We start from the raw sequence: 13,972 nt of genomic DNA, 5'->3' as shown, positions 1-13,972 counted from the left end.
TGGAGAAGCTGCTGTTGTGTGTGAGTATTAGAGTGAACATTGTCATGTGATCCCACGATTGTTTGCTGCAAAGTGACACAAAAATCAGATATCACACTAATAATATATTTTTTAATATAATAAAAAAATGCGTATATACTGTCGTTATTGTGTAAATATCGATATAACGATATTTACTCTCCTTTTAGTTGATTGTCTCCAATCAACCAAACCAGTAAAGCGCTGGGCTGTAGAACCAAGAGAGAAGAACAGCTGATGATTCTCCTTTTATAACATGAAACATATTGATTAGGCTAATTCAAGCAAAACATTTGAGACACTTTTCTTGTTCCAGCTCCTCAAGTGTATGCTGCTACTGTTGTTTTTAATATCATTTGCAAACTGAATATGATTTTGGGTTTAGAACTCAAGCCAAACCCGCCTCCAAGAAACTCTTGCCAGCAAAAAAACAAAAAAAAGAGATAATTGTTTATCCCTAAATGATTGTCCAAATACTTTTGGCAGCTTTCCCTACTTTTGACAAGAATTGTGTCCAAATAAATTTGGGGCCTAAAACAGTCCGGTTTAAAGGCAGGTGTAAACAGTAGTTCAACAAATATAGCAAACAATGTCTTTGAAGAAGATCACCGACCCTGTAGCTTTAAGGATTTGGACTCTCGAATATATCGGAATCAAACTTGAAATGTAATCAGTCTGTAGCTGTAGATGTCCTCAAGTGGAACTGCCTCTGCACCAACACTAACCCCAAAAAACCCACGCCCATGATTACTGTGTGTGTGTGTGTGTGTATGTGTGTGTGTGTGTGTGTGTGTGTGTGTGTGTGTGTGTGTGTGTGTGTGTGTGAGAGAGAGAATCCAACCCATCGAGCAAATTCTCTAAATCTTGATGACTGTCACTAATTCCATTTCTGTCTCTCTCTCTCTCACTCACTCACTCACTCACTCACTCACTCACTCACACAGCTATTTGCATGGCACTGGCTTTAATGCTTCTGTCTGGATGTGTGTGTGTAAACAGCAAAGATCATCCTTCTATTCAATGCACTCAGACACGAAGATGATAAAAAAAAAAAAAAAACACAGATGGAAGACAAAAAATGATGAGCGTTGTGCGCTGAGAGTGGAACACGGTTTGTGTGGTGTTGGTGGTGGTGGTGGTGGAGCAGTAAGAGATGAAGAGGAGGAGGAGGAGGAGGGAATAAACACAGTGATGGAGAGTGAGTGAGAGGGGGGAGGAGCGGAGAGATGATTTCTCTCTCTAATCCTCTAGACACACGCTCGGTCTGGCTGCCTACTGGCTCAGAGAGAGAGAGAGACGGAGGCAGGTGGAGGGCTCAAACGGAGAGAGAGAGAGAGAGAGAAAGAGAGAGAGAAACCAAGTGGGAAGGGAAAAACAAGATGAAGGGAAGAGAGGAAAGGAGAGCTGCCTCTCGTAAACCACGCTGACAGAAAACACCGAGAGAGAAAGAGAGGGGCAGCGAGGACGAGGAGGACCGGAGAGACCAGCGAGTCTCGCACGGCTTCAAGCAGAGGGAAGGAGACGGAGGAAGAGGAGGAGGAGGAGGAGGAGGAGGAGGAGCGCGACGCTTCAGTCCAGCGCTGCCTGAACCGAACCTAGGAGAGAAGGAGAGGAGCAACAGAGTGGAAGGGGGAAAGGAATCCAATCGAATGAAATAGCTGGAAGAGAGGACAGAGGGAGGAAGCGATGAAGAGGATGGAGGAGCGGAGGACGAGCAGAGACACAGATCCCCGGTTCCTCAGGCTCACATGAGTGTATGGACCTGAGTCCGCTCCACAAGTTACTACCACAACATGCTGTCAGAGAAGCCAGAGTGTGAGGGCGGAGTGACGGGCGGTGAAACTCAGTAGATGAGTCCCCGGACCAGGTCTGTGTGTGAGAACGTATGACGGAACAGCTGTTGTAGGAGACGAACAGGGTTCTGGGTGCACCCATAGGAGGGCAGTGGGATGGAGAGTTACACGTTTTACAGCTAGCAGGTAGACGAGCTTCAGTCCGAACCATCTCAGGTGCAGTTGAGGGCAAGCGTGAATGAACGGAGCTCGGTCGAAGTTGCTTCTTGTCTGAAGGCAGCTCCCTACCTCACCTCCACCCAACAAGTGGATCCGAAAGACTCACAAAAACGGGACTTTAAACTCCTTCGCTGCCGACTGGGGAAGCCGCCCCCCCCACCCCCCCCTTTTTTCCTGATTCCCCGTGCCCAGTGGATGCCTCCGAACTCCAGCCATGGGAGAGTGGACCATCCTGGAGCGCCTCCTGGAGGCCGCCGTGCAGCAGCACTCTACTATGATCGGGAGGTGAGTTGTCCGCGGGGTGTGAGGGTGTGTTTGATCGCGGCCGTGTGTGCATTTATCCTCGATATTATGTGTGCGTGCATACAACACGGTATCTAAAACACACAAGTATGCCAATGCATGAAGAATGCGAGTGCTTCCCTGCGTTCGGTCTTTAATCCCTCTGAGCGACATGATGGGACAACAGAGGCTTTGGCCGTCAGAGGATCCGGCGCTCATTCATTTTCCACACCACCGCTCCGCGCCGATGTTCTTTCTCCTTCCTCCCAAGCTTCTTACACAAGCGCGCCTCATTTCAGCGTTTCCCACAATTCCCTCCCTTCCCTCCCATCTCTAGCTTTCTTCCTCTGTCAAGTATGAAGTCATTCCTCAACCTAAAAAAAAAAAAAAAGCGAGTCACGAGCGCAGGGTCACGGCCGCGTTATGATTTATGCATCATCCTGCAACGGCGAGATGCCTTGTATTTTAGTTTGAAATGACTCGTTCCTCGTCGGCCGCGGGGCGAGCAATTATTGATGAGCGTTTTTTTAGCCACAGAGGCACATCAGCTCCGTGGACGCTGTCAAAAGTTCGCTCTTACATCGAGTAGAGGGCGCGTTCCGGAGTTTGAGGGTTTTCCTGGGACGTGTTTGAAAACCGCAGGTTCAGCACGGGTTCATCGGAGACCGTCTGAATTAGCGGTTTTAAACCAAATCCCCTGAAGCTCCTGACTCAGTCTGGCTAGTGGTACTCTTCAATTATTGAGCGAATAAATGTCAGCCAGTTCAGGAAGTAAACGATGTGGAGGAACATTCTTTCTTTTGGCAGAAGATGAGTCGGCTGACAAAAGCTCTCGAGTGTGAATTTCTGTCGGGTTGTGAAACTGAAGCGAGTTGGAGTCTGGTTCTGAGAGCAGTTTTCGCCGGTTGGATGGGTTAGTTGGAGTCGCTTCCTTCGAGCGTGTTGTGATGAACGATTGCTCAGCGTTTGCCTCCCTTTCATTCATGAGACACTGAAGGAGCGGCGTCGCTCATCAGCTTCGACGAGTCATCCTGGCTGCAGGGTGCCGGGCGAGAGCGAGAAAGAGCGAGAAAGAGAAGGTTGTCGAGGACGAAGAAGAACAAATTAAATCCCCAAAGGAAATTGAGGGAAAGAGAGAGAGACAGAGAGAGAGAGAGAGAGAGAGAGAGAGAGAGAGAGTGTGAGAGTTTGGTTTTGCAGAGTAGAGAGGAGCCGAGCGACACGGAGTGCGAGATGTGAGAGACGGGAGGCAGATGACGGGGAAAGAGTAAGAAAGACGAGGAGCGGTTCCTTCACAGACGAGCGAGCAGACACATGGCCTCGGTCTGCAGGCCGTTGGGAGGAAGCCAAGAGGACCGTCTCGTCACGAGATGGTGCTGCGTGTCATGACCCAAGCGTGGGCGACCAGGACACCCGGCGGCAAATTCTATCACGCAGATTCTATCTTTTGTCCAGACAGTTTGAACCTTCACAAAATGTTAAAATGTACTCTTAGCATTGCCAGCAGCCATGTAGCGCCTCCTGTGCATTTGTTTAGGCTCGATACTTTTGGTGTCCGTTTCCACGAACCCTCGCGATACTGTGATCTTTACAGTATCGTACAGTAAATCAGCGAATTACAGGATTTGAACTTTTTCTTTCTGAGAGAACTGCGGTTGTGGGTTGAGCTCTGGTTGACACGTTGAAGGATGTAGCGACTGCTGCTTAATCTCAATGTGTTATCGAATAGTGCTATAACATGCATTTATAGTTATTACAGTTAGTAGTTAATGTGGTACTTAATGTGGCAGTCTGGAGTCTTTGTGGTGATACAATGTGTACATTGTTCCATTTTTTGTGATTACAAAATCTGTAATACTGCAATAGTGCTATGATCTGGGGTTGCTGCAGTTGGTCAGGTCTAGGTTCAGCAACAGTTTGTGCTCAAAGAACGAGGTCAGCTGACTACCTGAATATACTGAATGACCAGGTTATTCCATCAATGGATTTTTTTCTTCCCTGATGGCACGGGCATATTCCAAGATGACAATGCCAGGATTCATCAGGCTCAAATTGTGAAAGCGTGGTTCAGAGAGCATGAGACATCATTTTCACACATGGATTGGCCTCCACAGAGTCCAGACCTTCACCCCATTGAGAGTCTTTGGGATGTGCTGGAGAAGGCTTTGCGCAGCGGTCAGACTCTACCGTCATCAATACAAGATCTTGGTGAGAAATTAATGCAACACTGGATGGAAATAAATCTTGTGACATTGCAGAAGCTTATCGAAACAACGCCACAGCGAATGCGTGCCGTAATCAAAGCTAAAGGCGGTCCAACGAAATATTAGAGTGTGTGACCTTTTTTTTTTTGGTGGCGACCTTTTTTTTTGGCCAGGCAGTGTATATGTATATTGCAATGCTTTCATCAGTGGGCCGTAAGATCAATCACCATTGTGTTACCTCCTTTGGGGATAGATAATGACTTAACAGATATTTATTGAAACGAAAATCTTTAAGTTGTTTAGCGTTCAATCTCAGTTCCACAGCTGTAAACTCACATATTGACTAACCGTCCAATTGGTTGTCGATTCCTTATTTAAAGTCACTATAAAGTCTCTATAGTCTCTATAAAGAGAATTACATTTGTGGTTTCCGAGGTAAAATATAAGTCATTCGTTGGACGTGAGCTTCACAACACAGCAGGTTTGCACTTATTGGAACTCTAAAGGGCTGTGCCGGAAAATGTATTGACGTTGTTTTGACTTTGTTTAGTTCAATCGGTGAGGCCTAGTGATAAATTACCGCAACTTCTTCATCATCGTCGTCATCGCAGTGCGGGTGGATTTGGTTGCTTAGTCAAGGCAGGCGCGACAGGAGTGCAATGTCCGAGCACCTTTTGGATAAAAGAATGAAAGATGCTCGTCTGTCGCGTTCCACGCGTTCTACGCTATTACTGCCTCGACAACATACGTAGCCTATGACATATCCTTCATGGTAATCAATTATCTCTTAAATGTTGTCAAAGGGAAGCACTCCCAATCACTCGGTGATAATATGAAGAAGCTAGTCAGCCATTTTTTTTTATCTAGCTCAAAAACCATCTAAATGTGGGACATCAAAAAGCCATTGGTCCCTCCGCTGCGATCCCATTGGTCGGCGCAGGGTGCCCGTCCTGCGCCAGGAAGCATCGGACAGGTTGCCGTCGTCCCCGAGGCGAAAAAGCCAACGTGCGCTCTCATGAGCCCACCGCTACACCAGCCCCACAGGCCCCAGTGCACTCGTCATACATGAGTCACACACACACACACATTGGGGGGGGGAGTATAACACTGAGATTACTAACAGCTGTGGAGATCCCCTTCTACGGTCCGGGTTTGTACGTGCGTGTGCATAAATACTCTTCTGTGTGCTTTGTGTGTGTGTGTGTGTGTGTGTGTGTGGGGGGGGGGTTCCGCCCCCTCTGTAAGTGTGTGTCTGTGTGTTCACCTGCTGTGATTAATTCCCGCCATTACGGGGCAGTGTGGCGGGTGCAAATTGACTTCGACCAATGTGATGGACTGTTCGTTCTACCGGCGCCATCACTGGACCGCGATGAAGCGCTCTCTACCTACCGTCAACACGTCGCTGTGGTCCCGCCCCCCCGTAGGCTACAAGCCCCACACACGTGAGCTGCCATCGGTCCAAGAGTGGGGAGCGCTAAACATGCAGGTGCATCCTCCCACCGCCGCGTTTTCTCATTGATCTCCAATAATGGGTTAGGATAGAAGACAGACGGGGCTTTGGGCCTGTCCATTTGCAAAAACGAATGTCCATGCAAGTCATTAGCAGCCCAAATATTTATTCTGGTACTGCCTTTTTCTACAAGAGAGCTGTGGTTAAACATGGGGGACTGATTCATGTTAAAGGGACTACACACAACCAGCGTTAGAACTTTAAACTGGATCACTCTCTCTCTCTGAATGACCCCCTTTTGTCCAGAACTGGCATTTGGAAAAAAAAGAAGACTAAAACACTTTCAGACCAGTCTCGTGAATCTCGTGAACTCTCATGCACTGAAGACAAAAGATTTCAAATTTTAACTCCCAGACCGGACAAGGCCGTGTCAGCAACCTGTCAATCAAAGGCAGCTACACACATCCCCCTGCTTCATGGTCTGTTTGACTCTAAATGGAGCATAATGTACTAAATGAACATCATGCTGTATTGAAGAAGACTGTAAACTAGAGATTGAGACCATAAACTCATGTTTACAATGTTTACTGAGGGAATAACTCAAGAGAGAAGTAGAGTCATCTTCTCATAGACTTCTATACAATCTGGGTCAGTAGAGAGAATGCAAGTTTGGCTTCAGACAACTGAGTTATAAGCACAAAAAAGACAAACAGAGTCAACTCCCTGACCTGTTTTAAGTGGCTGTGATTGTTATAATGTCTGTTTTGGATCTGACAAAAATTGGTTGTCACCCAGGTTGGTTTCAGACGCCGTTGTCAAGCACTTTGCAGCCCGCCGAGGCCTTGAAACCGCTTTGAAGCACAAGAGCTTTTCAAAATACAGTCCTTGCAGCTGTAGCTTACCAAGTAGAATCCCTGAAGAAGAGACGGTTGAATGTTTGATTGCATCTCAGCATGAATTTGCACATGTGCAGGAGGTGATCAACAGTGTGTGTGTGTAGGTGTGTTTTTGCAAAAAAAAAAAGAAAAAAAAAGAAAAAAGGCCAGCTCGCTCAGCATGACTCCTCCTCAGCACAGCTCCCCTTGAGTCAAATGAGAGTTGTCACTCAGGAGCCATCAGCTCATCCGTCTAAAGCGTGTGTGTGTGTGTGTGTGTGTGTGTGTGTGTGTGTATGTGTTTCAGCGCAGCACATTGAGCCAAAACCGATATTGTTTAGTGAGCAGTGTGTACAGCGTGTGTGTCCGTGTTTGTCGACGGGTTGCGGCTCCGATGGTCACGTGACCTTTAGATCACCGTGAATCCCCCCCCCGCTGGAGCGCTCGCAAACCCCCCAACGGAGGTGATGGATGATTTTGTTTGCGCATAAAACGAGGCTTCTCTGGCAAACGTGTGCTATATTGCGGAGGGGAGGAGGTAAAGCGAGAACGGGGGGGGGGAATCGCTTCAGAATCCCCAGAGAGGTTGTTAAAAACGGAGACTTACAGAAGGCCAAGCGAGACCTCCGACATCTATTCACTCCGTTGCTCCTTGTCTCTGCTTTCACGCTTCCTCTTCCATATGCAATGACCCCCCCGGGATGCTGGCGGCTGTAATGTCAGCGCCTTCTCCGTGCCGCCGTGAGAAACCAGAGATTAAAATGACCCCCATGTATTCCATAGGGAGATTAGGACTGGGCAGGAAGACGCATGGAATTCCTGCTGCATCTTGGTGCAAAAAAATATACAGCGTCCTCCCGCTGATGAAACCTCAAGTCGTGGACGTTTATCTAGCGGAATAATCATAATGTCAAAGATAAGATCGTTATTGAAGACGATTCCTCAAGTGAGCATTAGAGTTCATGTCGGCGCCGATAGTGGGATTGATTTACTCCAGCTGCGCCGCTGGAGATATACACACATCCTGGAAGCGAGCCCGGCAGCAGGGAAGAGCTGCTCGCAGCCTTTTCATGACTGGAGTACTACAACCAGCCTCCATGGGGACCGCCGGAGATGCACGGTTGTAGCTGGGGGGGGGAGAAAAGAGAGAGCAACTGCGCGTAATTATGCAGCTTGTGTTCTCATTTCTTTCTGCTTCCACCTCGTATATACACTCTCCCCCCCCCCCCCTCCCCTCCTCCATCCTTTTCTCAGCTGCTTATTGTCTTTTCTCCTGATCCTCACAGTCCGCAAAGGTCAGGGGTGACGAGGTGTAATCGACTCTCATCGCATGCGTTCATCAGCCACTACGTCGGAAGATAAACCTCCATCATCACCCCGGGTTTAGCGGAACTGGAAGACAATAGCACGGATGACGACAGTAGAAGAGAGAGAGAGAGAGAGAGAGAGAGAGAGAGGGATGAATGGATAAAGATAGAGCGATTAGGGCGGGCGAAGGGGTCCGAGTTCAGACTGGTTTCACCTTGAAGGGCCTCGGGGAGAAACCGTCTCTGGCAGGGTGACTCAGTAAGGCTTACGGGTTTAGCGTTAGCGACAGAGCAGGTCAGCGTCAGAACCGGAGGGGTAGTTTAACCCGGTCATTACCTCACACGCACAAAAACACAAAATATCTAGCCACCTGAGTCATTTAGTCTCCTGTTCATTTATGATATACAGGTGCTGGTCATAAAATTAGAATATCATCAAAAAGTTGATTTATTTCACTAATTCCATTCAAAAAGTGAAACTTGTCTATTATATGCATTCATTACACACAGACTGATATATTTCAAATGTTATATCTTTTCATTTTGATGATTATAACTGACAACTAAGGAAAATCCCAAATGCAGTATCTCAGAAAATTTGAATATTACTTAAGACCAATACAAAGAAAGGATTTTTAGAAATCTTGGCCAACTGAAAAGTATGAACATGAAAAGTATGAGCATGTACAGCACTCCATACTTAGTTGGGGCTCCTTTTGCCTGAATTACTGCAGCAATGCGGCGTGGCATGGAGTCCATCAGTCTGTGGCACTGCTCAGGTGTTAGGAGAGCCCAGGTTGCTCTGATAGTGGCCTTCAGCTCTTCTGCATTGTTGGCTCTGGCATTTCGCATCATCCTCTTCACAATACCCCATAGATTTTCTACGGGGTTAAGGTCAGGCCAGTTTGCTGGCCAATTAAGAACAGGGATACCGTGGTCCTTAAACCAGGTACTGGTTGCTTTGGCACTGTGTGCAGGTGCCAAGAAAATGAAATCTGCATCTCCATAAAGTTGGTCAGCAGCAGGAAGCATGAAGTGCTCTAAAACTTCCTGGTATACGGCTGCATTGACCTTGGACCTCAGAAAACACAGTGGAAACTTTACACTGTGTGTCTCTCCTCTCTTCCTCCAGACTCTGGGACCCTGATTCCCAAAGGAAATGCAAAATGTACTTTCATCAGAGAACAGAACTTTGGACCACTCAGCAGCAGTCCAGTCCTTTTTGTCTTTAGCCCAGGCGAGACGCTTCTGACGCTGTCTGTTGTTCAGGAGTGGCTTGACACGAGGACTGCGACAGCTGAAACCCATGTCTTGCATACGTCTGTGCCTAGTGGTTCTTGAAGCACTGACTCCAGCTGCAGTCCACTCTTTCTGAATCTCCCCCACGTTTCTGAATCGGTTTTCTTTCACAATCCTCTCCAGGGTGCGGTTATCCCTGTTGCTTGTACACTTTTTTCTACCACATCTTTTCCTTCCCTTGGCCTCTCTATTAATGTGTTGGACACAGAGCTCTGTGAACAGCCAGCCTCTTTTTGCAATGACCTTTTGCGTCTTGCCCTCCTTGTGCAAGGTGTCAATGGTCGTCTTTTGGACAACTGTCAAGTCAGCAGTCCTCCCCATGATTGTGTAGCCTACAGAACTAGACTGAGAGACCGTTTAAAGGCCTTTGCAGGTGTTTTGAGTTAATTAGCTGATTAGAGTGTGGCACCAGATGTCTTCAATATTTCACAATATTCTAATTTTCTGAGATACTGAATTTGGGATTTTCCTTAGTTGTCAGTTATAATCATCAAAATTAAAAGATATAACATTTGAAATATATCAGTCTGTGTGTAATGAATGAATATAATAGACAAGTTTCACTTTTTGAATGGAATTAGTGAAATAAATCAACTTTTTGATGATATTCTAATTATATGACCAGCACCTGTATATGTCAACATTTTTCGTCACTATAGAATTGGAGCAGAGACCTTGAAGTGATTATTCTGTTGCCTTTACTTTATGTTTTTGTCAAGTGGAACTGGAGTTGAAAGCAGCGAATCCAGCTTGAAATGCATCGCCGGTGCATTCAAAGACCTGCGATCAGTTGTGACATCCAAGGGAGTGAAAAATGAAAAAAAAAACGCCCACCAAGATCTACAGCACGCTGTCACAAAATCAATACTTGAACACTCTTAACATGAAAAGCATGTCTGCATTACCACACGATGACGAGCGGTGTGGTGAATTATTTAGCTCAAGTTTTACATCTCTGCCAGATGATTTTTCAGACCTTGTTGACGTGAGCTATGTGCTATACGTTAATACAAATATTAGATGCCAGCTTCATTGGAAAGTTAAGGCACGGTGATTTAATGTCAAGTAGTGTAACCATGAATTCTTAATGGCACGGTGTAGATAAATCTTCTCTGATCAACATCAACATGACAGGACGGTAAAATACCCAACTTCACTCTTGACTTGTAACTGTTCCCCCTAAAACAACGACAGAACCAAAAGTACTCTGAGGCGAGGGGACATGAATAATTGTGTCCCTCATATTTTATGTAGTTTTGTTTGCATCTGACTGCATAAGAGAGTCCGATGTTACAGAACGTACGAGTGGGCGCCGCCGCTTTAGCTTTACATTAGATTATCGCTAAGCCGCAGATTCAAAGACTGTTGTTACTGTTTATGCGTGGGCTACTTATTAAGACAAATAGCCAACTTTGATCTTTGTTTGGTACAACGCAGCGCTGCGGCGTTTGAAGTTGCTCTCTGCCGGGTCTATATTTGTGTGAGCTGTGAGATCATTGTCTTATTTATAAAGCCTGCTTTCATCACTCGTGACTAACAGCATTTCGATGTCGGCGTCAGAAAGTTGACATTCTCGTTTTGCTGCGATTGTTTGTCTGCTGACGTTCTGATGAAATTGCCATGCGCCTCTGTCTCTCTCTCTATCTCTCTCTCTCCCCCCCTCTCTCTCTCTTTCTCTCTCTGTCTCCCTCTCTCTTTCTGTCTCTCTCTCTCCCTCTGTCTCTCTATCTCTCTCTCTCCCCCCCTCTCTCTCTCTTTCTCTCTCTGTCTCCCTCTCTCTTTCTGTCTCTCTCTCTCCCTCTGTCTCTCTCTCTCTCTCTCTCTCTGAAGATGAAAATGACTTCTTCCACTGATTTATCCTCCTTATCCTCGCCCGCCTCAACTCCCATCATCGGTCGCATCTTCACACTTTTCTGTGGTCTCTAATGAACAAGCTGAGACTGCGGTACATTCATCTCTTTTGAGTGTGTGTGTGTGTGTGTGTGTGTGTGTGTGTGTGTGTGTGTGTGTGTGTGTGTGAGAGACGACTTCCTCAGAGGCAGTATCAGCTTGTGCACAGTGTGATTGACTCAACATGAGTAAAAGAAAGTCGTGAGTGCACAGAGTCACACCTTACACACACCGTCTCCGCCAGCACCAACATGCTAAAAGGAGACATGTGATTCACTGCCCCCTCACAGGGGTCTACACACACACACACACACACACACACACACACACACACACACACACACACACACACACACACAGTCTTAACCAGATGGTCATCCAAACATGTGCGTAAGCAAACTTGCAGCGTGGTTAATATATTTAGTCATTACTCAGGGGGAGAAACATAAACATAGACGAGCTTTCTCACACTCACACACACACACACACACACACACACACACACACACACACACACACACACACACACACACACCTACACATGGATTTTGCCAGAGCTGTCACAGCACTCGTCTTTGCATATGAGCAACCAGATAGTGTGACAATGCATTCACACCTCACCACACACACACACACACACACACACACACACACACACACACATGATCCCATTCACAGATTGTCCAATTAAGCAGTGAATTCAAGCTGCGGTGAGTGCGTTTGACTCTCGGCAATATGCTGCATTCACACAGCCCTGTGAGCCAATTAACAAACAACAAGCTACTTGGTGGACAGACGCAAACATTAACAACCTGTAGAGTGACAGCAGCATGCAGGACTAGCACTGGTATTCACTGGAGGGAGCTGCACCTCCCATCAGACATCACCGGTGTCACATTATGATGTGATATGACGTAAAAATACTAAACATCCTCCGTATTCAGTACAGAATAAAGACATGAGATATAACGTGAGAGTACAATACTAGATCATTATTAAAGTTATACTAGATCAGCGTTAAAGGGGCTGGTAGGTGGATCTCAAAACCCGTTTTTACTCTCAGTTAACATTTTGTTTCCTAGCTAATAAAACGCTAAATCAGACGATAGCCGCATGGTTTCTCAGATTGCATTTTCGGCCAATGCGGCCGAGCATACACCGAGGCGTTAATGCATTATTCTCCGAAATACCAGAGGAACTGTGAAGAATCAAAAAGACAACGAGTGTAACCGAAAAAATAAGCCATAACAAAGCGTCCTCCACAATGCCGAGGAGGGATTGTAATTATCTGTAAACTCATATCTCATATTCATGCTCTACTTTATTGCCTTTGTACAAGCCCTGACAAAAAATAAATCAATTATTAAATGCATTATAAAGAAACGAGCAGCAATGGTGATCGGTCAATCCTACTGGGACTACGAATGGAAACCAGAACTCCCCCGGTACCAACATCTTGTCCTATTTCCTACAGATTCTCTGCATTCATATGCAGAGAATCTGTGTGTAGAGATTGCCTTTGGACAGACCCAGGCTAGCCCTCTTTTTTCCCGGTCTTTATGCTAAGCTAAGCTAACCGTCTTCTCCTGGTTTCAAGCCTTCAGGTGGCAACTCCTTCGTGGGAAGTCAGGGTCTGACAGATTAGGGATATATATTTTAATTTAAAAGAAAACCACTGAATGTTTGGCTGTTTTTACACTAGTCTTGATGAATAATATCTGCTTGATTGATTTGTCAGTGAAATGTTTGGTCGTATCAACAGGTGGAGGTTGGCCAGATTTCATTTTTCTCTGACTTTAAGGACTTCTTGGTTTAAAAGTTGAGATTGAAGTTGAAGATGTCACTCAGTGGACCTTGTATTGAGATTAATGCCAGCTCAGAATGAATTTTTGATCTTAGATGAACTCTTTTACTCGCTTTTAATTCTAAAAAGTATCACTTCCTACATGTAAAAAAAACAACCTCATAATAAGCAAGAAACGAAATGTTCAGACGTGTAAAATAATAATTAAATGTGTCATTTAAATGGTCACATCTTCTGTGCCCTCACTGTACTTAGAAACCCAAATTTATCAGACATCTAATCAGAAACAACACATTAAGTCCACACGTCAATGCACCTCAGAAGATCCAATCATCAACACAACACAAGAGTCTTCTACCAACCCTAAAGCATAGAGAATCTGAATATTTCTATTATGTCCCTGGATTATAATTAGTGTTGAATTAACGTGTGAATCACTGACGTTGCAGCTCAACTACTTTATATACTGCTATCTTAATCCCTAATCATACACCATCATTGATCAGTTGATTTGATATTTTGTATTAATAATCTCAATCTACAAAGTAAGAAACGTACGAGTACCTCAAAATTGTACTGAAGTACTTGGGTGACATTCCACCGCTGCCCACTGTAGATGCAGAAATGTGATTTTTCAGTCATATTTTGAGCCAGTATTGCACATCAAAAACACAGTAGTGATATAAATGTATATGAGAGTGTGTTTGTATGTGTTGGGGATGTTCCCTGCTCAGCCATGTGCTGTCTGCCTGCTTGTGTGTCATGGAGGCTCCCTGCATGTGCCAGAGCTGCTGATTTGAGTTGGAGTTTTGGCACGGGAGAGTCGCGGTG

At 45.7% G+C, this 13,972-nt stretch overlaps 1 protein-coding gene across 1 annotated transcript in view; it reads left to right on the top strand.

The window, feature by feature from the left end:
* The first annotated feature begins 966 nt into the window (after positions 1-966).
* Positions 967-13,972, top strand: part of LOC137869269 (gap junction delta-2 protein) — a 31,245-nt gene continuing 18,239 nt past the window's right edge. Inside the window, exon 1 of the mRNA XM_068706562.1 lies at positions 967-2,315. Coding sequence (XP_068562663.1) covers positions 2,245-2,315 — 71 coding nt within the window. The 5' untranslated portion in view covers positions 967-2,244. The remainder of the gene's footprint in view (positions 2,316-13,972) is intronic.

The sequence above is a fragment of the Cebidichthys violaceus genome, unplaced genomic scaffold, assembly GCF_023349555.1.
Source record: "Cebidichthys violaceus isolate CVI_PGR_0920_01 unplaced genomic scaffold, fCebVio1.0.p SCAF_1, whole genome shotgun sequence".
NCBI classification, from domain to species: domain Eukaryota; kingdom Metazoa; phylum Chordata; class Actinopteri; order Perciformes; family Stichaeidae; genus Cebidichthys; species Cebidichthys violaceus.
The sequence above is the reverse complement of the archived record's forward strand: the minus strand, read 5'-3'. Positions and strand labels throughout refer to the sequence as shown.